This window comes from Balaenoptera ricei, chromosome 5 (assembly GCF_028023285.1).
Source record: "Balaenoptera ricei isolate mBalRic1 chromosome 5, mBalRic1.hap2, whole genome shotgun sequence".
Taxonomy (NCBI): Eukaryota; Metazoa; Chordata; class Mammalia; order Artiodactyla; family Balaenopteridae; genus Balaenoptera; species Balaenoptera ricei.
In genome coordinates, this window is record NC_082643.1 from 141,869,491 (window position 1) to 141,896,546 (window position 27,056).

Genomic DNA, 27,056 nt, shown 5'->3' on the forward strand with positions numbered 1-27,056 from the left:
GCAGACGGGGTGTGGGGGACAGTTCCTACATCCCTGGCCAGCTCCCCCCATCGCCGTGAGGTTTGGGAGACAAGGCCGAGAAGGGCCAGTTCCCAGCGGCTCAAGATCCTGGCGACTTCTACTAATCGCACAAGCACAATCACATTCTCAGTCTTGGGGGTTCCTGGATTAAGCCACCTGACTCCGGGCAGAGAATGGGGATTCCAGGTTTCCACAAGCAGAGCAGGCTCTGGGAACTCCGATGGGGGGCATGGGCAGGAATGCCTAGCGTTAGGCCGTAGGAAGGGCTAGAATCTGGGCTAGGGTGGCCATGTTTTAGCACATAAGATTCAAGACGCCCAAATAAATTGGAATTCCAGCGGATCCTTCTGTTAGCATTAGCTTGTCCCACGCAATAACTGGCATTTTATTTGGCAACCCTGCTCTGGGCGGGAGGAGACTGGGGCGGAGTGGGGCGAGGGGCGCGGCCAAGGAAGGGGAGGTGCACACCGCCGCTCAGGCTTTATTTGGGCGAGGGTCTCGGGGTCCCGGGGCGGGCCCGCCGGGCCCGCCCGGCTCAGGCGGCACCCAGGCAGCGAGCGGGCCCGCCTGCCGAGCCTCCCCGCTGCAGCGCCCGCAGCCTGCGCTCCCGGCTCTGCTCCATCTCCAGCCTGCGCTGCGCCTCCAGCTGCGCCTGCGGGCGGGCGGTGGAAGTCGGCGCGGGGCGGGGCCGTCCCCCACCGCGGCTTCCCCGCCCCCACACACCGCGCCCCGCCCGCCCGCTACCTCCAACGCCTGCGCTGCGCACCCTCGCGCCCGCCCCCGGGGCTCACCTGCTGCTTGGGGCGAGCTGCCCGCGGCGCCGGCACGTGCAGCAGTGCCTCCTGCCCGCGGCGCTCGGCCGCCTTCTCCCGGATCCTGCGCTGCAGCTCCAGCACCCGCTCGTCCCGGGAGGGCGCTCCCGCGGCCGCCGACTGCGCCTTCTTCTCCTCCCACCTGGGCGGGCGGCGGGGCTGGCTCAGGACAACCCCACCGCGGGTTGACTCCAGGGATTTAGGTGCAGGGGGAGAGGCCCCCCGAGGACCGCTCGGGGCGGGGCTCCCCCCAGCGCCTCTTCCTTTTTGCTCCTTGTATTTCGCAGTTTAAAAAGTATTCCATAGGTATTAACTATCTTGGTATTGGGGATAAAAAAAGCGAACGCCCTTTCATCTTGCCCTCCTCTTGCCACTCTTGCCTAGAGATAGCGGCGGCTAATATTCTGCTATCTTTGCAGATCTCTTCCATACTTGGCCACAAGGGGCCGGAAAAGTCACCACAGTGTTCCTAACAAAGAGGGGTGCGTGTGTCCACGTGCTTTCCGTTAAAAGAGAGATGTTTGACAACCAAATTCGATGTGTGAACCCCAACTAAGTCCTGGTTTAAAAAGGAAAAAAAAAAAGGGACTTCCCTGATGGCGCAGTGGTTAAGAATCTGCCTGCCAATGCAGGGGACATGGGTTCGAGCCCTGGTCCGGGAAGATCCCACATGCCACGGAGCAGCTAAGCCCGTGCGCCACAGCTACTGAGCCTGCACTCTAGAGCCTGCGAGCCACAACGACTGAGCCCGCGAGCCACAACTACTGAAGCCCACGCGCCTAGAGCCCGTGCTCCGCAACAAGAGAAGCCACAGCAATGAGAAGCCCGCGCACCGCGACGAAGAGTAGCCCCCGCTCTCTACAGCTAGAGAAAGCCCGCGTGCAGCGACGTAGACCCAACACAGCCAAAAGTAAATAAATAAGTAAATAAATGTTTTTTTTTTTTAATAAGAAAATAGTTGGGGGCAAGTGATTGCAAGGGAACTGCCTGGGCGGGAGGGTGGTGGGTTGCTACGAGGAGAAGCCACCCAGGAGGATGCAAAAGCAGGCTCCCTGCTCCTTGCCCACCCAAGGCGTCCGCCCCGGACCACTGGCACTAACCTCAAGGCTGCAGACCTCCCCATGGCCGCGCGGCACAGCGAGATCTGCTCCACCGTGTTCTGCAGCGCCCGGCTCTTGGCGCGCTTGCCCTGGATGATCTGGTCTCGCTTCTCCTCCTCCTTGCACCTCTGGGTCTCCTTGAGCAGGGCCAGCCGCTCGCGCAGCTCCACGACCGACATCTCCCCTTCCAGGCCATAGCCGGGGATCTGCAGGGTGGGCAGGGGAGGCCCCAGGCTGGGAACCAGGCCCAGGCCCAGCCTGCCTGGCCATCTCCAGGGCGCTGGCACCAGTACCAGCAGCCCTCCGGAGTGCCATAGGCCTGGCCCTGTGCCCAGGAGACCTCCTCCTATCTACTCAGTGGTGCCTGTATGACGTGTCCACCATCCAGCTTCTCCAGCCTGGGCCTGCTCTGCAGCCCTCGACCTCTGTGGGGACATCTCAGCTGGGTGCCCTGTAGGCCCCTCCGCTGTGGCAGGGCCCAAATGGAGCTCAGCACTGTCTCCCCAGCCAGGACCTGGGGGCCTGGGTAGAGAGTCCTTTGGACTCTGCCCACCCCCCAGGACCAGGCCTGCCCCACGTCACCGCGCGCCAGCCTGGCCTCTCGTGGTGTTTCTCACACAGGCTTCCCGGCGCTGCTGTCCTTCTCTTAGCCTCCTGCTTGCCCAGCCTTGGGCCTTCGTGCACCTGCGCTCTCCCTACACTGCCCTTTCCACCCAGGCCTAGTGAGTTCCGGGCGCTCCCTCAACGCGCAGCTCCACGAAGGCTACCTTGCCCACCCCCAGGGGTGATGGAGGCCTCCCTGGCAGGACTGAGCATCTGGACCAGACCCAGGCCTCCAGCATGGCGGGCACGGGGGAGCTGGGCATGAGCGGATAGGTGGATCTCGGCCTGGGTCCAGACTGCCTTTGGCCTTGGTGGGAATTCTGGACACATCCTTCACGGCAATGCCAGGCCCAGTAAGACCCGGGGAAGCTCCCCGAGGTCGTCACATGGGCATGGGCTCCGGGGGCCACGTCCTCACCTGGGTCAGGTCCACCAGCTTGCCCTTGCGCGTGGGCTGAGTCTCCAGGGCTCGCAACTGGGAGATGAGCTCACAGCGCCGCCTCTGCTCCTCCTTGGCCGCCTCTGCACTGCGCTGTAGCAGCTCCCGGCTCTCGTCTATCACCTCCTGAACTAAGGGCCAAGCGGGGGGTGCTGAGGGGGTCAGAGAGCAGCAGGGCCGGCACTGGGCACGGGTAGCTCCCCTGGGAGGGTACCGAGCACCCCCCCACACACACTGTACCCATCTGCCGTCGGCCCTTCAGGAGCTTTGTCTGCGCCACCTTGACGTTCTTCTGCGTCTCCATCACCTGCTCCACCAGCTCCTTCATGGACTTTTCCTCTTGGAGGCGCCTCTCGGCACATTGCTGCATCAGCTCAGCTGTCTGGACAACCGGCCGGCCACCGTCAGAGCCGCTGCCTTTGACCCTGGGCCCGCCCTAGCCCCGGGAGCAGCCTGAGGTCTGGACGGCGGACCCAGTCCCTGACCCTGAATCACCCTGGAACCTGGGTCTAAGCTCATCAGCGTCTGGAGGTGGGGCCTGCTGGGGAAGTCCCGCCTCACGTCCTCCCTTCCTCCACTGTGGTCCTGGGGGTGTGAGCCCGGAACTACGCAGCCACCCCCCCAGATCTGACAATAAGCTGAGGAGTGCAGCCAACAGAGTCCTGGGGAAACCAAGTCAGAGCCACTGGGTTCGCCCTGAAGCCCACCCGCTGCTGACTCCGCTTGAGAGAGGAGGGCACTGCTTGCTTTGCAGCCACATGGAGCCGGCTGTCCGGATTCTGCCCAGGTCTGTGCGGAGGACACGCCAGCCCCCGGGAAGCCCCAGGCTCCCCATCACACGCGCCCCCGGGCACGTCCTGACGGTCACCCCACACTCTTCTTTCTGGGGGAGCCTGAGAAATGCGCAGCTCTAAACCGCGGGGCGGGGCGTTGCCACTTTGAACCGCGCACAACAGGACTCGCCCCGTGTCCTGGCTGCGGCTTCCCTCTTCTGCTCAGTATCTGGGGGTACTTTCCTCATCCACCTTTTCACCGGGAGTGGGGTTGGCTTATTCTCCTCGCTGTTTCGGGGAATATATAGCAACTCTTTGATGCAGTCTACCATTGACAGACATTCAGGTTGTTTCCAGCGTGGAGCTATTGTGAACAATTCAGAATATTATTTTCAGTCTTCAAGATACTACAAAGGACAGGGTGGGATGTATACGTCCTGTCACTGCCCAGCGCTGCCAGGGAGCCCCTGGGCTCCCAGTCCTGGAGGTCTGGGCAGCTGGGGGCTCACCTCCGACTGCATGGTACGTGCAGGGTCCATCTGTGGCATCGTGGGTGCCAGGCACGCTGGGCAGGAAGGAAGCCTTTCGTAAAGCACTTTGCCAGCACGTATAAAAATGGCTTTTGACCATCCCTTTCTGTGCAGGTTCATTCCAGGTTCTAAGAAAAGGAACCACGGTTCTTGTAGAAATGGCCGTTTGAGGGCTGGGGCAGGGAAGATACAAGATGAGCCTGGAGCATTTTATGGCACCGTGAAGTAAGGAAGTGCTCAAAAAGCAAAAGGATGGTGGGAGGTATGGGGGCATGTCGAAGGGACACAGGAGCCAGCCTGAAAGGGGTCCCAGCGGCCAAAGCTGGCAACAAAATAAATCACGTTGTATTGGATTATAACACAAAGTATAAAATAAATATGCATGAGTCCACACTGATACAAATGAGTGGACTGATATATATAGATGTATAAGCAAGTAAATGAGGGAGAAGAGACATGTCTTCTGTGCTGAAGAATCCACCTCCTTGAGTGTGGGCCCTGCTTAGAGACCCCTTCCAAGGAGCGCAACGTGGAAAGGGGGAATGACCGCAGTGAGAAGCCAGGTGATCAAGTCCAACATCCTCAGTGATAAGTCTGCTGACGGCGGGCACCCTTGAAGGGATGGGATGAAAAGGCACGTGGCCCCTGTGGTCTTCCTCCTATACCCAGTCTGAGCATCTCAACAGACAGACGTTCTACAGGACACCTGACCAGCACGCCTCACCACTGCCAAGGGCGCCAAGGACAAGTAAAGCCTGAGACAATGTCATGGCCAAGACGAGTCTGGGACATCCTTGGATGGGATCTTGGACAGAAAAAGGACCATAAGTAGGAAAAAAAAAATGCTGAAATCGAAATAGAGTGTGGAGTTCAGTTAAGTTACGTGCCCATATTGGTTTCTTGATTGTGACAAATATACCCTGGTGTACTGGGTTGGTGCCCCCCCAGAATTCATGTCCACCTGGAACCTCAGAATGTGATCTTATTTCCAACTAGTTAAGGATCCAATAAGTAATGAGTTAAGGATCTTGGGATGAAACCATCCTGGATTTAGGGTGGGTCCTAAATCCAATGACAAGTGTCAATATAAGAAGAGGAGAAGACCCAGAGAAACATGGAGAAGATGGCCTTGTGAAGGTGGAGACAGAGATAGGGTGAGGCTGCCACAGACCAAGGAATTCCTGGGGTCACCAGGAGCCGGAAGAGGCTTAGAGCAAGCCTTGCTTAGAGCAAGCAGGGCCCACCCAACACCTTGATCTCGGACTTGCGGCCTCCAGAACGGCAGCTAAAGCCCTCCAGTTTTCCGTGCTTTGTTGTGACAGTGCAAGAAACCCCGTCGGCACGTGCTGACGTAAGATGTGACCCGCAGGGGAGGCTGGATGACAACAGGGGAACCCTCCATACTAGTTGCAACTTTTCTGTCACTGCTTAAAAAAAGTCCCAAAGTAAAACGTTTATTTTAAAAAGTACTTTCGAAAACGTTGTAATAAGTTCGAGAAATGCTTGTGTGGAAATATGAGGTGAGAAAAAGTAGGCTACCGAAACGTGGAGGAGTCTTACCCCAAGTAAGTAAACTACGTGCAAGGAAAGACACCTGGGCTCAGAGGAGAGGGAGCTGAGCCGAGTCCCCGGACCCCCGGCTGGTTGGGGAGGCACAGAGACAGCTGGCAGCCTGGTCCTGGGAGTGAGGAAGAGGGGCGACATCTCCTGGCTCGGAGCGAATCCCGCAGAACCCAGGAGACAGCGCAGGCCGTGGAGAAGGCCCCAGGATTCTAGCTCTGCCTCCGCCCCGACCAGCTGTGTGACCTCGGGCAAATCACCCCCTCCCCGGCTCCAGTGTGTTTGCTGGTGAGTGGGGACGGCGGTGCCACCTCCCAAGCCACCCCCGCACGGTGTCCCCATCAGTCGTGGCATCAGTGTCAGCACAGCATCAGGATTTGGCGGAGAGGAGGACGGAGCACTCAGAGATCGAAAGGAGGTGACAGAGCCGAATCTGTGGGCAGGCAGAGGTGCTGGCGAGCTAGGGGTGTGGTCCCCTGGAGAGGCCTGCAGCAGGGCCGGGGCCACCAGGGTGGTGAGCGGCTCACAGGGCAGCTGGCTGGCTGGAGTCCTGGGCTGACTCTTGGCTCTGTCTGCTCTGACATAAACCTTGGACCCGTGGTCCGGCCCAGAGTCCACTCAGGGGCCAGGCTGGCCTAATGCATCCTTGGGCCCTACGCTGGAAGCCCAGCTGGGTTTTCTGCACATCTCTCCACCCCTCCCGCAACTAACACCACCCAAACAAGGGCTGCTGGCTGACCTCGCCCCAAGCAAGGGCTTTCAGCTACCAGCACGGGGACACCTTTAAATTCAAGTGAACACAGAACACACCAGACAGCACTGATGTAACAAAGCCAAATAGAAAAATGCTCCAAGGGCCTCCAAACTAAATCCATTGAATACTTCTGTAAAATATACTCTAAGAATGGTCACCCATGACAACCGGAGTGTGAAATGTTATTCACCCAGTGGATTTTGTGCTAATATTGGTACTGCTACTCCGGATTAACTTCACTGTGATGACGGATTAAATAAAAAAAACAAAGCAAGAATTATGTGAACTTTATCCATTTTTTTTCCAATATAGCTACTTATTTCTATGGTTCATCAAATTATTTTAAAAGGGGGATAAAATTGGGAATTCCCTGGTGGTCCAGTGGTTAGGACTCGGCGCTTTCACTGCTGAGGGCCCAGGTTCAATCCCTGGTTGAGGAACTGAGATCCAGCAAGCCACGCAGCACAGCCAAAAAAATAAATAAATAAAGGGAGATAAAATTAAGTGAAGAAAATATATTCAAATTGTTTTTGATGAAACAGTGTCAGAGCTACACTCATGACCTTACAAATATATCCTTTTCAGCCCTGTTGCTAGAGCACCTTAATACTGGTCACCACGGAAACACCAGGAAAGCTCCCCCCACCCAGCCCCCAGCTATGGAAATCAACACTGGGTTCTGTGGTGAGGGCCAGGGCCTCGGGGGGAATAACTGAATCTATGTCTCAAGAAGAGAAAATTCAGGTGGGCCCAAAACATCCTACTTCTCAGAAGAAAGGATGCGTCCAGGCTCTAGAGGGACGCTGAGAGCACAGAGGAGGCGAGGACGGGGCTCCGCGGGCCAGGCTGTGGCAGCGGAGCCTCCGGTGGAGACAAAGTCCCATTAAGACACGGAGGCTGGGGACTTCCCTGGCGGTCCAGTGGCTAAGACTCTGCGCTCCCAAAGCAGGGGGCCCGGGTTCAATCCCTGGTCTGGGAGCTAGATCCCGCATGCACACCACCGCAACTAAAGATCCTGCATGCCGCAAGGAAGACCTGGCGCAGCTAAATAAATTAATACTAAAAAAAAAAAAAAAAAAAGACACGGAGGCTGTAAAAGTCACCAGTCCAGCATGAATGGTACACGAAAACAATACGATTCCTTTTGTCTTCAAATGTTTAGTACCGTCTACTCAGGTTACGTTGTTCATAAAACACACTGATCATCTACATGCGTGCACCTGGACGGTCCAGGTCGGGGAGAGAAGCCTCTGGACCTGTGCGGGATGGTCCAGCCAGAGTCGGCCGGGCTTTGGGGAACACGGCTCGGGGCTCGGGGAGCTGCCCTGATGATGAGGCGAGGCCGAGGGTGCCTGGGGGGAGCACCCAGTCGTGGCTGGGCCGCCAGCCCTCACAGGGTGCCCTCTCCCATGCTGTCCCCTGGAGGCCCACGACTCCTGTGCTTCTGACGGGAGGCCTCTGGCTCACGAGACCCCCGGGGTCGGGAGGGACGGAGCTGGACCTCACCAAGCCGCCATCGAGCCATGGGAGGGGGTGCCGGCCTGTGCGGGCTGGAGCCCCTCCTGCTGACCTGGCGTCAGGACAGGCCGATGAGGGGAGGGGCCGTAGGGGCAGGCTGTTCTGTCCTTGCTGTCGCAAGAAGAGCCCCATTCCAGGAATACTGAGAGAGCCCCAAGGAGTAAAAGGTAGGGGCTCCAAACGCCTTCCTGCCCCCGGGGAAAAGCCTGCGGGAGGGGGGCCCTCCCTGCCTCCCTCCCTCCCTCCCCGCGGCTCTCCTCCCTGGCGGAGCTGCTCCTTCTGCACCTCGGCTGGGTCACCTGAACACAGTCCCTCTGCCCAGCGAGACCGTCTGTCAGGCCGCAGCTTCTAGTCCGAGCCCTGGCCTCCAGCACCCACCCCCCTGATGGGGTCCTCGCCCCTCCAGGTGGACCTCTGAAGGTGACTCCAGGTGGCTTCTTCCGGGATCCTCTCAGGGTCTCTGATCAAGGGAAGCGCATGGCTGCTTGACTACAGCCCACCTTTGCTCTCCACCCACTGCCTCCTGCCTCTGGACTTTTCCATGTGAGTCCGAGCACTTTCAAATTCCAGGGAAGCCGCACGGGATTCGTCGCAGGAAGGCAAGGATTGGTCAACATTAAGAAATCATTAATAGGAATGTTACTCGGCCATAAAAAGAAACAAAACTGAGTTATTTGTAGTGAGGTGGATGGACCTAGAGTCTGTCATACAGAATGAAGTAAGTCAGAAAGAGGAAAACAAATACCGTATGCTAACACATATATATGGAATCTAAAAAAAAAATAAAATAAAATGGTTCTGAAGAACCTAGGGGCAGGACAGGAATAAAGACACAGACGTAGAGAATGGACTTGAGGACACGGGGAGGGGGAAGGGTAAGCTGGGACAAAGTGAGAGAGTGGCATGGACATATACACACTACCAAATGTAAAATAGATAGCTAGTGGGAAGCAGCCGCATAGCACAGGGAGATCAGCTCGGTGCTTTGTGACCACCTAGAGGGGTGGGATAGGGAGGGTGGGAGGGCGACGTAAGAGGGAGGGGATATGGGGGTATATGTATATGTATAGCTGATTCACTTTGTTATAAAGCAGAAACTAACACACCATTGTAAAGCAATTATACTCCAATAAAGATGTTTTTTTAAAAAAAGATGATTAATATAACTCACCGTATTAATAGAGCTAAGGAGAAAAATAATATGATTATCTCCACAGATGCTGCAAAAGCCTTTATCAGAATCAACACCTGGGACTTCCACTTCTGGGAAGATGGAGTAGGGGTGCTTTCCCCTACTCCTCCCACTAGGCACAACTAAAACCCCTGAATATAAATTACTAAACACACAGAAGAAGGCTATGAAAGGTGGAGGGAAGAAGGCTGGGACCGTGGGACCTGAAGAATGGTGCAGTGGCGGGGGCAGGGGTGTCCCTGGGTCTTCTTTTACCTCGTGTGTCCCAGGCTGGGTGCCGGAGGACCCAGAAATGCCATAGGTGCAGACAAAAAAGCCCAACCAAAGCCTGCCAAGGGACCAGGAAAGGAGCCGCCTACAGACACAGAAAACTGTGCGACACAACCTGTGCTCCAACCAGACATCACAGGCAAAACCTGAGCAAAGGCTGAGTGGGCACAAGACTTCTGCCCTCCCCAGATCATGGGGAGGTGGCACAGAGGAGCTTGAGCTGGGACCTGCCCCCGGGTGTCAGTGGTGTCAGAGGAGAGCTCATGGCAACCTGGTGTCCACCCCCACCCACGGGAACAAGGGTCCCTCCCCATCCCCACTGAGGTGGTGTCAGAGGAGGCTTAGTGCAGAGTGAAGACATTCACCTCCATGCTTGCCACATGACAGTGGAGGCCACGTGGGGGGCAATTATAAGGTACTCCTCCCACTCCCAGTCAGGGAGGTATTGATGGAGGTCTAGCTGGAGCCCTTACCCACAAATCCTCAGGGGCACCCTCTCAGGGGTCAACAGAGGCCACGTGGGGATGGTGGGTTGCTAAGCCCACCTGGCAGTAATGTGGCGGTGCCCCCCTTCCCCTGCCAGAGCGGCGTCAGAGAGAGGCTGCTCAGACAGAAGGCTTAAATAAGATCCAGAGTCCTGTAACACAATACCCAGAATGTCCAGGTTTCAGTGGAAAATCACTCATCATACCAAAAGCCAGGATGATCTCCAACTGAAAGAAGACACAATCAGTAGATGCTAGAACAGAGATCACAGATGTTAGATTTGACAATGATTTTTAAAGAAGCCCTCATAAAAATGGAACAAGCAATTACGAAGAAATCTCAACAAATTTAAAATAAATAGAGCAGAGTATGTTCAACAACCACAATGGAATCAACTAGAAATCAATGATCAAAGATAACAGGAAAATCTCCAAATGCTTGGAAACTAAACAACATACTTCTAAATAATCCATGGGTCAAAGAGAAAATCTCAAGTGAAATGAAAAAGTACACTGAACTGCATGAAAATGAAATACAACATATCAAAATTTGTGGACACAGCTACAGCAACAAATAAAGGGAAATGTAACTGAGTGCTTACAATAGAAAAGCAGAAAAGTCTCATGTCAGTAATCTAAATCCCATCTCAAGAACCTAGAAAAAGAAGAACAAAATAAACTCAAAGCAAGCAGAAGGAAGGAAATAATAAAGAGCAGAAATCAATAACATTGAAAAACAATAGAGAAAAATCAATGAAACAAGAAGCTGGTTTTTTGAAAAGATCAATGAAATTGACAAATCTCTAGCAATTCTAATAGAAAAAAATGAAAAAACATAAATCACCAATATTCAAGAATGAAACACTTTAGACCCTACAGACATAAAAAAGGATGGTAGGGCTTCCCTGGTGGCACAGTGGTTAAGAATCCGCCTGCCAATGCAGGGGACACAGGTTCGAGCCCTGGTCTGGGAAGAGCCCACATGCCGTGTTGCAACTAAGCCCGCGAGCCACAACTACTGAAGCCGGCGCGCCTACAGCCCGTGCTCCGCAACAAGAGAAGCCACTGCAATGAGAAGCCCGTGCACCGCAACGAAGAGTAGCCCTTGCTCACCACAACCAGAGAAAGCCCATGCGCAGCAATGAAGACCCAACGCAGATAAAAATAAATTAAAAATAAATAAATTAATTTAAAAAAATTAAAAAATAAAAAAGGATGGTAATAGAATATTACAAACAACTCTACATACATGAATTTGGAAACTTAGTGAAATGGACCAGTTCCTCAAAAAACACAAACTACTACAACTTACCCAATATGAAACAGATAATTTGAATAGCCCCGTAACTTGTAAGGAAGTTGAATTTCTAATTTAGAAAAGTCAAAAAAGAAAACTCCAAGCCTAGATGATTTCACTAGAGAATCCTACCAAACGTTCAAAGAATTAATACCAATTCTACACAATCTTTCCTAGAAAATAAGAGGAGGAAATGTTTCCAAATTCATTTTATGAAGCTAGAATTACCTGATACCAAAACCAGACAAAAGACATTACAAAAAAGAAAACTACAGACTAACACCCCTTATGAAACTATATGCAAGAACAACTTTAACAAAATCAAAATAGTAGCAAATAGAATTCAACATCAATAAAAAGAATTATACACCATAATCAAGTGGGGTTTATTCTAGGGATGCAAAGCTGATTCAGTATGTGAAATTCAGTCAGTGTAATCCACCATATTAACAGGCTAAAGAAGAAAAATCACATGACCGTATCAGTTGATACAGAGAAGCATTTGGCAGAATTTCCTGATAAAAACTTTCAGAATAATAGGAATGGGGGGAACTTCATCAACTTCATAAAGAGCACATCTACAGAAAAACCTACATCTAACATTACACTTAATGGTGAAAGGCTGATTTCCGCCAGGATGGTGAACTAGGCACAAATGTTCTAGCCAGTGCAATAGGCAGAAGAGGAAATAAATAGGCAGATCAGAAAGGAAGAGATAAAACTGTTCTTATTTACAGATGACATGATTGCCTACAGAGAAAACCCCAAGGAATCTACAACAAAATTCCTTGTTTGTCCTAGAAAACTAATAAGGGAGTTCAGCAAGGTCACAGGACACAAGAACAACACACAAAACCAATTGCATTTTTACATACTAGGATTGAACACATGGCCACCAAAATTAAAAATACAGCACCATTTACAACCACTCGAAAATAATAAAAGAAATACTTAGGTGCAAATCTAACAAAACTTGTATAGGACTTGCATACAGAAACCTAAATAACCAGATGAAGGAAATAAAAGATTTAAATAAATGGAGAGACATAGCGCATTCATGGATTGGAAGACTCGGCTGGATGGCCATCTGAAAACGATAAAAGTGGATCCAGACCTCACACCGTGTACAAGAATAAACTTCAAGTGGATAGAGATCCAGATGTAAAAATGAAACCACACATATACTAGAAGAAAACATGCGTGAATTCTTCTATAACATGGGTATGGGAAAAACCTTCCTAATTACTCAAAATCCAGATACAAAGAAAGAAAAGATTGATAAGTTTGATGACATAAAATTACATTTACATGGCAAAAATACATCATTTACGCACAGCCAAATGAGTACTTGGAACAAAATATCTGTAACAACATACTATAGTTAAAGGGTTACTTTCCCTAATATATAAAGAACTCTATAATAAAGTCAAGGAAATGAAGGTTAACAGCTCAACAGAAGATGGACATGGTCAACTAATCTTTGACCAAGGCACCAAGAAAACTCAATGGGGAAAGGATAGTCTCTTCAATAAATGTTGTTGGAAGAGCCAGATATACAGACCCAAAAGAATGAAACTGAGCCCCTATCTTACACCACACACAAGAATCAACTCAAATGGATCAAAGGCTTAAATGTAAGACCCGAGACCATAAGACTCCTAGAAGAAAACATAGGGGAAGAGCTGCTTGGCCTTGGTCGTGGCGATTATTTATTTACTTTTGATTTGATACCAAAAGCACAAGCAACAAAAGCAAAAATACACAAGTGGGACTACACAAATGAAAAAGTTTCCGCATAGCAAAGGAAACAATCAACAAAATAAAAAGGCAACCTATGGAATGGGAGAAAATATTTGTAAATCATATATCCAATAACGGGTTAATGCCCGAAATATATAAGGTACTCACACAACTCAATAGTAAAATAAAGTAACCTGATTTTAAAAATGGGCAAAGAAAAAAAAAAAAATGGGCAAAGGACATGAACAAACATTTTTCCAAAGAAGACATACAAACGGACAACAGGTATACGAAAAGATGCTTCACATCACTAATCATCAGGGAAATGCAAATCAAAGTGACAATGAGATATCATCTCATACCTGTTAGGATGGCTAGCATAAAAAGTCAAAAGATAGCAAATGTTGGCAAAGATATGGAGAAAAGGGACCCTGTGCACTGTCGGCGGGAATGTAAATTGGGGCAGCCACTATGGAAACCAGTATGGAGGTTCCTCAAAACATAAAAAATGGAACTTCCGTATGACCCAGTAATCCCACTTCTGGAGGTACATCTGAAGGAAATGAAATCACTATGTTGAAGAGACATCTGCATTCCTATGTTCACTGCAGCATTATTCATGGTAGCCAAGATACGGAAACAACCTAAGTGTCCATCGATAGATGAATGGATCAAGAAAATGTGGTATACGTACATAATGGAATATTATTCCGCCTTAAAAAAGAAGGAAATCCTGCCATTTGTGGCAACATATATGAACCCGGAGGACATTATGCTGAGTGAAATAAGCCAGACGCAAAAAGACAAATACTGTCTCATCTCACTTCTGTGGGACTCTAAAAACGCTGAACTCATAGTAACAAAGAGTAGAATGGTAGTTACCAGGGGCTTGGGGGTGAGGGGAATGGGGAGATGTTGGTCAAAAGGTAAAAACTTTTAGTTAGACGATGAATAAGCTTTAGGGACCTAACGTACAGCATGGTGACTAGAGTTAACGATGATGTTTTGTACACTTTAAATTTGCTAAGACAGTAGATAGTGTTCTCACCACATGCACAAAAAAGTAACTATGAGTTAATTAGCTTGATTGTGGCGATCATTCCACGATGTATATGTATATCAAAATATCATATTATACACCTTAAATATATACAAATTTTACTTGTCTATGATACCCCAATAAAACTGGAAAAAAAAAAGAAAATGACAAAAGACATGAACAGACAGTTCACAGAAAAAGACACAGAAGTGGTTCTTATATGAAAACATCCTCAAATTGACATTTCATAGATGCAATGCAAACCAGAGCTATACTGAGATACTATTTCTCACCTCTGAGACTGGCAAAAATTCCTGAATTCAGTACAGTAACCTCTGTGGGTGGGTCAGGGGGATCGGGCCCCTTCCCCTGGTGCTGGGGCCTTGAAGTTCCTGCCCAGGGAAGGTGATGTGGCATCTCTAATAAGACCCCAAAACCCCCAACAAAAACAGCCACAAGAACAAGACAGAACCTCCACATCTGCTACTCTGACGGAGCAGTCCCTCCTCTAGCAGCGGACCTCGAAAAGCCACCTCCACAAAGAGGAAAAACTTGCACAACATTTTTCATTGCCGGTAAAGCAGGCTGGGACATTTTATGTAAGAAAAGGGGAAACAAGAAGTGTGTATATTTGCTTGGAAGGAAAGACAGAAATTCATGAAAATAAGGACCTGGGGTGGAGGTGGAAATGGGCTGTAAGTTACAGACTTACAAGAAGTGAGACTTCTCTGAGGCTATGTGTCATATTGTTTTGACTTTGTATTTTTAAGAAGTGAGCTAAAAAGGAAGGAAAACCAACCCTAACACGAAGAGCAGATACAGACGCGTCCGCCGGGAGAAGTAATTCGCGTGAACCTGGGGCACATCTGCCGACTGGCGGCCCTCAGTGACACACATCTAAGGAGAGGGGGCCACGGCTGGGCCTCTGGGCCCTGCAGGCTCCTGCCTCATCCGGGCCACCGCCAGGCCCGCTGGAAGGGACACGGGCAGGAAGGCCCCGGCCAGGACGTCCGTCCTAGGAGGAGGAAAAGCAGGACTGACGTCCAGAGCATCCAGAGTGGAAACGTGGGTGTCCACAGACCCTCTCGCATCTTATGCAAACATGCTGGCCTTCCGGAAGTTTCTGCCAGACCTCAGGTCCTCCCTCACGTGTGGATGTGCGGACCAACTGACCGTGCTAGTGGGGGCGGGGGGCGGTCTGGACCAGAAGTGCTGGCCAGACAGTCCACGCAGGCCAGCTGACCCCAGATGCTTCCAGAAGCCCCGCCTGGTGAGGTGGGGCCGGAGGAAGCACCTCCACTCCGTGGGTTTTAGGAGGAGATGCCTGGGGGCGGCAACCACAGGCACAGCCAGGCCCGCCGCCAGCCCAGGCCCCAGCCGCCCCGGCCTGCCCGTCACCTCCTCCTTCTTCTGGTCGGCCTTCTGCTTCTTCTCCTGCACCACCTGCTGCCGCGCCAGGACGGCCTCCTCGTGGCTGAGCTTCCCCTGCAGCCTCCGGCACTCGCCTGTGGCCAGCTGCTCCTCCCGGTCCTTTGCCTGCATCTTCCTCTGCCACCTGAGGAACTCGGAGAGGTCCCCGGCCCCGTCCACGAGCTTATCCACCCTGGGGAGAGAAGGCAAGAGGCGGGGCTGGGGGTCTCCTGTGGTGGGGCTGCATGGGCCACCAGGAGGCCACAGTTCCCCTGGGGGCAGTGGCCTTCACAGGCGTGGGCCGCCCTCTACCAGCACCAGTCACCCGCTCCACGCCCTGTCCACCCGTCCCGGTCCTGTGCGTCCGCCCTCCAGCCACACCTCCACCCCCATCCACTCGTTTGTGGCCCACCCGTCTGTCCATCCGCCACCCCTGCCCACCTGTGTGTCTGTCCATCCTCTCATCCATCTGGTCAGCCACCCAAGCTCCCACCCACAGCCCAACTCTTGGGGTAAGTGCAGGGGTCTGCAGCCCTGGTGGTGGGGGAGGGAGCACCAGAAAGGGCTCCCAGGAGGAGGTGACCCCTCAGGGAGCTTCGGGGTGGGCCAGGCTTCTGCTCAGCCTCCTCCTACCCAGTCCATCTCCCTCACTGAGTGCAGATTATCTCCCTAGGATGCAGCTGTGACCCTGACACTGGCCTGCTTGGGTCCCACCCCACCCCCACCAAAGCCGCCTCTGCAGGACTGCAGCGGCCAGGCGCCGCCCCCTCTTGAGCTCCCGGAGGGGAGGGGAGGCCAAGGAGCTGCCACCCACCTCTGCAGCTCTCTCTCCACCTGCCGCTGGTATAAGGCCCCTTCTCGCAGGATGGCAGCAGTGTTCAGCTTGACCGGGGAGGCGTCGTTGGGCTGCAGGAGAGAGTAGGGCCGGCTGTGATGGGGGAGGGGAGCCGCGGAGCAGCAAGTGCCCCTCTGCCCTCCTGCCCTCCACACCTGCCCCCTCCCCGGCGCTTCCTTCTGCCTCAAGGGCGGGGCTGTCCTCTGGGGAACAGGCCCGGAGGTGGGTCCCCAGGGGGAGGGACCTGGAGCCATTGCCCCGAGCCCACCCTGACGACGGTCAGGAGCACCGCTCACCCTGTAGAAGGTCAGTTTCGGAGCCTTGACGATTCGAGGTGGAAATCGGAGCCGCAGCTTCTTCTTGGAGTCCTATGGGGGTCAGGGCCTGGCACCTGTGCCCACAAGGTGCCCCCAAACACACCCCAGCTGAGCGGGGGGCCCTGCACCCCTGGGAGGCCTGGCCCACTCCCCTCTGTCCTAACTCCAGCTGCCCATCCACGCGTTCCAGCCCAGCCCACCCCCTGCACTGGGTCCCCCGCAGCACCTCTGCCCTCCAAGGCCGTCCAGCCACCCAGGCAGGGGCCGGGAAGGTGCAGAGCCTGCCGGGCCGGGGACCGCAGCTCCTAGTCGGGGGGCTGGAGCCTCTGGGCTCGGGGGCCTTCTCCTCCACTGCCCCCGGGGCCGGCCCCCAGGACCTTTCCTGGGCTGCTCCCTGCCCACCTGCCGCTGCTCTGCACACACCCTCAGGGTGGGCACCACACCCACGGTGGGCGAGCAGCGGGTAGAGCTCCCCACCGCAGGACCTCAGCCCTCACACCGCGGGGCCTGCTGCTACTCTGTGGGGTGCCCACTCTCCTGGGCTGCCCCAACTGCTTGGGGGGCTCACCTCGGCCGCCCAGGCGGGTCCAGGGCGGGGGGGCCGGGCCAGCTCCTCCTGAGCGAGCGCCACTCAGCATCCACCCAGAATGGGCCCTCCCTGTCCTGCTCCCTGACTTTCTTTATTGACAAACACACCCTGGGGTTTTCCTTACAGAAATACCAAGCGCTCAGTATGGAAAATCTGGAGACACCCAGGGAAGGGAGCTGATGCACCTGCCCACTCGGGCCGCGCTCAGCCTGGCGGCGCGGGGCCCCGCCCCTCCGTGGCCCTCCAAGTGTGGCCGCTGCCGTGGCACGGGGAGGGACGTGTCTACGACGTGAGGGGAGGCCGCCGGGAAGACCGGCCAGGCTGTGGGTGTGCTGGCGTTACCTCCACTGGGGGCTCCCCGCGGGACCTGGGCCCCGCGCACCGCATCTCCTCAACGCTGGCCCGTAGCAGCAGCTCCTGCGCGCAGAGACAGCCGCTCCAGCCCGCCGGCCACCACGGGTGTCCCGGGCTGCAAAGGCACGGGCCAGCTCCCCGCTCCTCCCTGCCCTCCGCAGCTGCCTTTCGCCCCTGACGCCCACACCGGGGTCTCTGTGTACAGGGGGCCCACCTCGGCCTTCCGGTGATTATATCTCTTGGTCATCTCCAGGAGCCGCTGCTCCTTGGGCGGCCGGTAGGTGCTCCTGGGGACCTGGTGACGTGGTGGAAGGAAGGGCCCGTGGTGAGCCGTGGCAATTTGGAGGGGTGAGTAGAAGTGCCCGCTAGATGTGGGTGAAGGAAAGTGCCAGGGCCAGGAGGGTGGACGGTGGTGCCCCCGCCAGGAGGAGCAGGGCTGGAAGGGAAGCCGCTGAGCTCTGACTGGGACCCGCTGGGTGCTGGTGGTCACCCGCGGAGGAGAGGGGGGGACGTCACGCCAGCAGCAAGAAGGAAGGTGGCCAGGCACAGGGCCCAGGCCCAGCAGACGCTGGAGGGACAGGCAGAGGACAACTGGCCTGCAGGGGGTGGAGGAGGAGCGGCTGGGGGGACACGTAGGGCTGAGAGTGTCACAGACCCCAGAAAAGTGAGCTGCCCGTGAAGGGGAGGGGCTGCAGCAGTAACACTGAGACAGCAGGGGGGCTCCTGGAGGGGAGCAGTGTCCACAACGTGGGTGGGGCAGAGCCGCCTGGAAACCCCTGAACTCCAGACTCCTAACTCCGTGTCCCCTCCCCTGCACGTCTAATGTTCGTAGGAAACTCACCATGTCCAAACCTGAAACCCTCTCTGCCCCAAAACCCTCCCCTCCCCCAGCCTTGCTGACCCTGACTGCTGTCCATCCCTGGCCCACATCGAGGCCTTGGGGTCCTCCTCGGTGCCCTCCTCAACCCCTCTCGGTCTCTCACAGCCACGCTCACCTCAAAAACTGCCCACCTGCTTCAAGGCCACCCCTCACCTCCCTCCTCTGCCACCACAGCCAGAGGGACCCTGTGAGCCCATATCCTGTGTCTCTGCCCCCTGAACACCTCCCCTCCCATCCCCTCCTTCCCTTCCTGGCTGCCCCCTGACCCTTGGGGGAGGGATGGCGCTGCCCCAGGGCCTTTGCACGGGCTTTGCTCTGTCTGATATGCTCTTCCCCCAGACAAACCCATGGCTCATTTGCTCACTTCTCATTCTTTACCCCACGGTGCTTCTCAGGAGGGCTTTCCTGGCCGTGCCATCCAGAACTCCATGCAGCCCCTCCAACACTCTTTATCCCCTTTCCCTGAAGTATATTTTCTCCTCAGCATTTTTCACCAACTGACACTCCTTACATTTTACTCATCCTGTTTTTTCACTGGAACACATGCTCCATGAAGGCATAGTGCCTGGCACATACTGGGCATTCCATACACGTTTGTTGAATGAGTGAACTGGAAAGAGCCCTCAACCCAGGAGGCGAAGAGGGTCCTGGGCATGGAGCAGGGCAGGGAGTGTGGAGGGAACAAGCTTATGGTTCCAGCACAGACATCTGTGGACCCCAGGGAAGGAGACGGTCCACCAATATCTCACAGCTCATGCAGCTAAGGAGCAGGGCAGGGGATGGGAAGGGGCCAGGCAGAGAGGGAGAGAGATGCAGGTGGTAGAGTGACATGAGATAAACACGCTTAGACCAGAGGAGCTGGGGTCAGAAACGCTGAGGCTCCTACAGATTGGGTAACTGTGGGGTTGCTCAGCAACAAGGCCCATCCGTCATCCTTCTGTCCATCTGCCCATCCCTCCATCCATGTGATCATCCATTCACTCACCTACCCACCGTCCATCCATCATTCACCCACCTACCCACCCAACCACCCACCCATCCACCGTCCACCCATAAACCCATCTACACATCCATCTCTTCATCCATCCATCATCCACTCATCCATCCATTTGTCCACCCATCCACTCATGCATTCTCCCACCTACCCACCCATCCACACATCCATCCATCCATCCATCCGACAGATATTTTCCAAGGGTCTGCTCTGAGCCAGGACTGTGCTAGGCATTGGGGATATGGGAAAAATAAGATGGATGAGGTCTGATAAAAGAGACAGATAATAAATGACCCACAAATTACTAAACAACTCTAAAATCTAATTGATGCCATGAAGAAAAGGATCTGGGTCAATGAGAAGGAAATTAAGAGAGACCTGATAGGCGAGGGGTTCATGGAAGGCCTCTCTGGGCAGAGAATGTAACGAGACCTGGCAGGTGGTGGGAGTGGTCTGGGACCTCGGGACCTCCCGGCACTACCCCCTTACCCTCCATATAGTGCTTAGTTCTTCTGGGGAACCAGATTGGTTCTGGGAAGCTGAGTCCATCCCAGATGCTCAGCGTAGAGCCCATGACCGGTCAGAACGTTACACTCCCAGTCATGGTGATCAGTTCAAGGGTAGACATGCAACCTAAGTTGGTCTCATCATACTTGCACAGAATTCTGGGCCCTACATGTCCTCTCATGCCCTGGATGATGCAGTGTGGGTGTGAGGCCTGGATGTTTTGCTACAGTGAGGGAAGTTAGCCCAAAGATAAAGTTGACCCTTGGAGGGGACTAGGACAAGAGAGTCACAGAGAAGCAGCTCTAGAACCCTGATCAAACTATGCCTGAAGCCTATCCTACTTCAGCCATGAGAGCCAGCTGGCTCTCTATTGTCTAAGCCAGACTGAGCTGCTTTTTTCTGTTACTTGTAATACAAAGCATCCTGACCGACAGAAGTCAGCAAGGCAGGGGAGGGAGAGGTAGAGGAAGAGGCCCTAGGCAGATGGGATAGACAGGCAGAGGCCCTGAGGCGCGGACAAGCCTGCAAGATAGGGTCACCCCCGCAGCCCGAGGAGTGGAGACCGAGACCTACACATGCACAAACACAGCGGGGAGGGAGCGGTACACTGCCACAGGGTTAAAAGTGGGCTCCGAGTGCCAAGTGCAGACAGGCCTGCGCCCCGCAGCCAACAGCTCCACTCCACGCCTACTGACCAGACCTCAGGAGGTGGAGCGCGGGAACCCACTCCACTGGGCAGGCTCTGGGTCAGCTGGGTTTCCCTCTCTGTGGGGTGAGATGGGGCTGGGGAGGGTGATCAAAGGCTCCTGCTCTGGTCCAGGCACCTCAGCCCTGGAACAGCCCAGCCCCACTGGCCCACACGATCCACTCTCCCTGCCTGGACACCCTAAGCCCACTGCGATCAGCCACACTTACTGGTCTGGTCTTGGCCACCACGGGGACTGGCTCAGGCACTGGGATGGCGCGGGGCCTGGGGGCAGTCAGGTTGAACTCCTTGGGCTCTGTGACCTTGGCCTTGGTCTTTGGAAGAGGAGGCTGATTGGTCAACGCCCCCTGCAGCTGGTTGATCAGCTCCTGGACCTCCGGCTGCCACCTTGAAGGCAAATGTGGGAGCAGCCACTTAGGGTGACTTCCTAAGCACGCCAACAAGGGGACAGTCCCTCGGGACCTGAAGGACCCCCAGGAGCTTGGGTCTGCCTGTGGGGGTGGGTAGCGGTGGGACCAACAGCTGCTCTTCACTCGCGGGTGCCGGCTCCCAGCGCTCCCCTAGCACGGAGGAGACTGAGGCCCAGCGGCATCCTCGTCCTAGGTGGGGGGGCCGGGAGGATGGGGACAGTGCAGGTCCCCGCTGCAGGAATCCGGGGGCTCTGAGGACCAGAGGCGGCTGGGAAGTGGAGCTAATCTGGTCCCCAGCAGGTGGCACAGGGGGAGGAAGCCAGGAGCAGGGAGCAGGCTGGTGATTCAAAAGGAAGGTCCCTGGAGCTGTGCCAGCGGCAGGGGGTGCGGGGCTTCGGGAGGGGGACGGGGCAGGGGAGAGTCTCAGAGTCTCGAGGTGGGGGGACCCCGGATCAGGGGTTTGGGAAGGGCCCTACTGGGCTGCCCCAAAGTCTGGGCTCCCTCCGTGCCTCCATTCCCTGGGTGGGCACAGCCCACCATTGCCCACCTGGGTGGTGTCCCCTCCTGCAGGGCTCCCCTGGGGAGACAGCTTGGTTTGAACTGCTCCCGCCCCAGCCTGAGGACCAAGGTCACCAGGGGGAGGAAGGGCATGTCTGAGGGCCAACAGGGAGTGGGGTCTCAGGAGGGGCAGTGGGGGAAGGGACAGGTCCTTGATAGGGCTGGTCACAGAGCGGGCGGGGAAGGCTGCACATGGGGTGGTGGACAGGGACGCAGGGCCCCGCAGGCCCAGGTGACTGGTGGCCGCCCTGCGGACAGGCAGCGAGTCCAGCCTGGCGGGGACAAGGACGTCCCCCTGGTGAAGGAGTAGCTTTGGGGGACACCCTGCTGCCCAGGGCCAGGGCCTCCTCTCCCGCACGAGGGGCTTCCACCTTCCCGGGGCCCCCGGCCTCCCACACGTAGCTGGCACCTCAGGGGTCTGCTTGTGCCAGAGCCCTCTGTCTACCTGTCCCCAGCAAGATAAGGTGGCTCCCCCAGCCCCGTCAGAAGGGAAACAACTGGAGGGGGCAGCTGCACCCTGGCCCTAGCAGGCCTCTCCCCAGAGACCCCTGAGCTGGCCCTCTGCCTGGGGGTCCTGGCCTGTACCAGCAAAACCAGCATGGGCCGGAGCCTGTCAAGGGAGAGGCAGGGCAAGGCAGAGGGCAGCTCTGGGGTGCCAGGCCCAGGAGTGGCACTCTGGGGGCAGCTGGGGAAGAGATGTGGGCCTGAGCCCACCGGGGGCTGTTGCTGCCTCAGCTCCCCGCCCCACGTCCGCCCCTGCGTTCCTGGACCAGGGCCGAACCAGCAGGGTCCCTGCAGGGTCCCTGCAGCAAGGTGGCACCGGCACAGCGCCCTGCTCAGCCAGTGGGCTCCAGAGCAGAAGGGGCCAGCTCCCCGCCCCCCGATCCAGCTGGTCCTAAAGCCACTCTGGGCGTCAGGCCCTGCTGGCCATTGGCTGGCTGCCCGCGTGGGCGCCCCACCCCCCCTGCACCGGGTCGCGGCCCTGCGCTGCCCACCTCATCAGGGGGTCGATCCACTGCTCCTTCACGTGGGTGGTCTCGTAGATGAGGCTCCACTCATCCTTGATCCATGAGCCCAGGTTCAAGGGGTTGAAGAGGAACCCAAGGAACTGAGGGAAGAGGGAGCCGTGGGCCCCAGGTGCCTCCACAGGGAGAGTCAGGGCCGAGGGGACAGGTGTGGCCATCGCCCCACGAGGGGACCTCGGTCCACAGCAGGCAGGGGGCCCCACCCCACTCGCCCCCTCCTGCTGGGCTGGGGGAGCTGCCCCTCACTCGCCGGGGCTCCGCCTGAGCCAGTGGGTCCCTGCCTGCCGTGGGCCCCTGGGCTCCAACCCCTCGCACCCTCTGTGGACCTGGGCCGACTCCCGGCGGGCTGGAGAAGCCTGTCCGCCCCTCTCTGGTTGAGCGGCTGCTGGGGCAGTAAAGGCCGCACGTGGGGCCCGGTGGGCTGAGCAGGCGCCCCTGCAGCCGTGGTGAACTCGAGCGGCTGAGCCAGGGGGTAGCGGTGGGCTAGGGCAGGGTCTCTGGTCCCCACGGCTGCCTCCCCAGGGGGGCCGCTGCCCCACAGCCACGTGCTCACCTCCCACCTCCCCTCAGGCCTCCCCGCCCTTCTTCACGGGGCAGCAGCCAGGTGTCCTTCTAGAGCCTTCCACAGCTTCCCACTTGGCAGCCTGGCCCCTGCTCACCCCACCCCACCCCAGGGGCCTCTCCTCAACTTCCCCGCCCTACCCCGCTCAGTCCCCCCGCCTCTCTCCCACCCACTCTTTCAGCCCTGCTCCCACTTCCTGTCAGAAGGAGGCAGTCAGCCCCCTGTAGCTGGGCCCTGGGGTCTCTGCACTCCCCGCTCCCAGCCCCCCTGTAGTTGGGCCCTGGGGTCTCTGCACTCCCCCTCCCAGCCCCCCCTGTAGTTGGGCCCTGGGGTCTCTGCACTCCCCATCCCAGCCAACCCCTCCATCCCCAAGCCCCCTCCTCCCACAAAGTGCAGCTGGTCTGTTGACCCCCATCTGGGGACATACTGCCCCCCGCCCTGGGGCTAGGGCCCTCCTAAAGGGGGCCTCCTTCTCTCCGGGGGTGCGGTGGAGGCAGCGCCCCCAGGGAACGGGCTGGAACGGGGGTGGGCTGCCAGGTGGGTTCCCTGGCCGTCCAGAGGATTCCAGCATGTGAGCGTGAGCGTCCTTGGAGGGAGCAGGACGGCCAGCGCCCTCCAGGTGCCGTCCCAGGGCCAGTCCCCCTCCAATGCCCACATCCAGCACTGTCTCCCAAGGAGACCACGGCCAAGGCTGCCCAAGCACCAGCTCATCTGACCACAGTGGTGGCAGCACCCGGGTGTGGTCTGGGGGGTTCCCTGGGCTGCCGTCCTGTCCCCAACAGCTTGCTCCCTGTCCTCGAACCCGAGGCGGGCGGACCCTAATGGGACTGGCTTTGTGGGGATTGGGGCGTGAGGTGTGGGCCGAGGGAGGAGGGCCCTGATGGGTGCCGCACCCCCTCCTGCAGCTCCCAGCTCCTTTGGGAGCGTGAACGGGCCGTTTCCATGAATCTTCTCCCAGAAACTCTCCAGGGAGATAAATGCCCAGGAACCTGCACTGGAGGCGCTGCGCTGGCCGAGAGCCGCTCTCCATGGGCTCTGCAGGCCCTGCAGGCCAAGGCGGGGTGGGGCTGGTCCACCACTGCAAATTGACACGTGGGCCCCTTGCTCAACAACTAAGAATTTCAGGACTCTGACAGCACAGCGTGAACCAAGCGCAGGCGCTCCAGCCGGGAAGCTGGCCCTGGGCAGTCTCCAAAGATCTCTCAGAAAATGCTGTCATAAAAATAAAGCCCTTGGGGCTTCCCTGGTGGCGCAGTGGTTAAGAATCCGCCTGCCAATGCAGGGAACACGGGTTCGAGCCCTGGTCCGGGAAGATCCCACATGCCACGGAGCAGCTAAGCCTGTGCACCACAACTACTGAGACTGCGCTCTAGAGCCCATGTGCCACAACTACTGAGCCCAAGTGCCACAACTACTGAAGCCCGCACGCCTAGAGCCCGTGCTCCGCAACAAGAGAAGCCACCGCAATGAGAAGCCCGCGCACCGCAACGAAGAGTAGCCCCTGCTCGCCGCAACCAGAGAAAGCCCGCGTGCAGCAAAGAAGACCCAAGGCAGCCAAAAATAAATAAATAAATTTATAAAAAAAAAAAATGAAGCCCTTGTTTAAGATAACTATGCAAATATTTACCCACTGTGAATTGCTTATGTTTATACGTAAATAGGAAAACAGTCATTAAAAATAACATGCTGGGCTTCCCTGGTGGCGCAGTGGTTGGGAATCTGCCTGCCAATGCAGGGGACACGGGTTCGAGCCCTGGTCTGGGAGGATCCCACATGCCGCGGAGCAGCTAGGCCCGTGAGCCACAATTGCTGAGCCTGTGCATCTGGAGCTTGTGCTCCGCAACAAGAGAGGCCGCGATAGTGAGAGGCCCGCGCACCGCGGTGAGGAGTGGCCCCCGCTTGCCGCAACTGGAGAAAGCCCTCGCACAGAAACGAAGACCCAACACAGCCATAAATAAATAAATAAATAAATTTAAAATAAATGTGATTTGAATAAAATATAAAATCTGGTTTAAAAAAACAAACAAACAAACAAAAAAACATGCTGCCTCAAGTTACCTGCTGGGGGAGGGTGCAGATCTCTGGGGCCTGTGGTCCTGGCAAGTGTCACTGCTCCAGGTCTCCCCTTCCCCAGGCGGGGGCAGTGGGAAGGCTTCTACCCCACCCTGCCTGAGCTGCCCCTGCAGAGCTTGCAGCCTCCTTCCAGAGAGGCCTCAAAGCACTCCTGGGGCCTGAGCTCTCCCTGCTCTTCTCCAGGGAGTCCCTGTCCTGGTCTGGTGACTGTGTGTCGCCCACCCCCACCCCCCACCCCCTCCCAAGCCAAGTAAGGAGGAGCGAGCCAACGGTTGAAAGCCTGGTCCAAGAACTGGCTCTGCCACTCATGTGCTGTGTGACGTTGGGCAAGTTACCGAACCTCTCTGTGCCTCAGTTTCTTCAACTGTGGGATGAATGCCCGTAGGGGTGACCTTATCCGGTAATTGTGAGGGTGAAGCAAGAGCTGCTTGCGGAGGAAGCCGGGCCCACAGCAAATGCTTTGTGGGAGTAGCCGGCAGAGGGCAGGACCCTCAGGCTCATTCATGGTCCTGCTGGCCCCAAGGCCCGGGAGTCCCAGGCTTTCTACACAAGGAAACAGGCAGCCACAGGAGTGCTCCTGGGCAGGGCAAGGGGGTGGGCTCCTGCAGGCTCCCTCTCGAAGGGTACCAGTCCTCAGACCCACTCAGAAATGCTCCCTCGGCCCTGCAAAGCTGCACAGCCCCTCTTGGAGGAAGGAGAGGCTGCCCTGGGCCTGGAGCTTGGTCACGAGTCAGAGGAGCCCGAGAAGGTTCCAGAGGCCCGGACTGAACAGGCAAGGACTCCCTGTCGTGACTAGCAGCTAGCATCCAGCAGCTACCACCCACCGGACCATGAGGAACGGAAACCAAATTCCCCGGGCACAAAAAGAGCACGTTCGCAGCAAAGAGAGGGTGTGGGTTCGTTTTAAATACAGAACAAACCCAGCAGTTTCTTTCGTTAAAGTGAGCCAGAAAGGTAAGAGGTCAGCGCCAGATGGGGCAGACCTTTGACCCTGGGTTTAAGAATAGAACTTGGGACAGGTGGGGCTCACCTTGCACACCTTGTGGACGGGCTGGGACTTCATGATGCTACAGAAGAGCTGAAAGCCGAGCTCCTCCAGCTGGAAAGTGGCCAGGTAGCAGATCACTAAGGAGAGAGGGTGCAAGAGCGGGGAGGAGGACATGGGGGTCCCCGCCCTGGGCCCCTGGCGTTTGACCCTGGGGGAGTCAGCCGGAGGCTAAGGGCCCGACAGGTGCACTGCAGGTGCAGCGAACTGAGCTGAAGGCACCCGCCTCCATCAGGGCATGTGACCAGAGGCAAGCGCTCCATCTGGGCCCACGTGAAAATAACCTGATACAACAGTACAAATGACGTCATCTCATACGGGGGGGCGGGGGGGCGCCGTCGCTGTCAAGGGTCTGCGGCTGACAAGGAGGCCAGGGCCTGGCCCGCAGGGACCCATGGGCCCCCCACCGTGGCTGGCCACGGGCACCTACCCTCAAAGAGGCTGTAATCGGCCCACAGGCAGAGCCGGCCGTCCTGCACGTAGAAGGCGTCCACCACGATGGTCAGCAGCTTCCGGTACTCGAGGCATCCGGACAGAACTTCCATGATGAACGCCTGCTCCTGGGGGCTCAGGGTCTGGAGGAGAAACAGCTCGGGAGGGGGTCGCCGGCCAAGCCAGGGGAGAGGGCAGCCGCCTCCCGATGTGGGGGTCCCCAGTG

The 27,056-nt window shown here is 56.4% G+C and overlaps 1 protein-coding gene across 1 annotated transcript in view; it reads right to left on the reverse strand.

Moving 5' to 3' along the window:
• Positions 1–556: 556 nt before the first annotated feature.
• The window catches only part of CFAP99 (cilia and flagella associated protein 99), a 42,809-nt gene continuing 16,309 nt past the window's right edge, over positions 557–27,056 (reverse strand). Inside the window, exons 3-16 of the mRNA XM_059924294.1 lie at positions 26,829–26,973; positions 26,384–26,478; positions 22,689–22,801; positions 20,935–21,112; positions 17,853–17,933; positions 17,627–17,701; positions 16,675–16,746; positions 16,358–16,449; positions 15,532–15,736; positions 3,216–3,357; positions 2,955–3,106; positions 1,934–2,139; positions 813–975; positions 557–673 (exon numbers count right to left, since the gene is read on the reverse strand). Of these exons, the coding sequence (XP_059780277.1) occupies positions 557–673; positions 813–975; positions 1,934–2,139; positions 2,955–3,106; positions 3,216–3,357; positions 15,532–15,736; positions 16,358–16,449; positions 16,675–16,746; positions 17,627–17,701; positions 17,853–17,933; positions 20,935–21,112; positions 22,689–22,801; positions 26,384–26,478; positions 26,829–26,973 (1,836 nt within the window). The remainder of the gene's footprint in view (positions 674–812; positions 976–1,933; positions 2,140–2,954; positions 3,107–3,215; positions 3,358–15,531; positions 15,737–16,357; positions 16,450–16,674; positions 16,747–17,626; positions 17,702–17,852; positions 17,934–20,934; positions 21,113–22,688; positions 22,802–26,383; positions 26,479–26,828; positions 26,974–27,056) is intronic.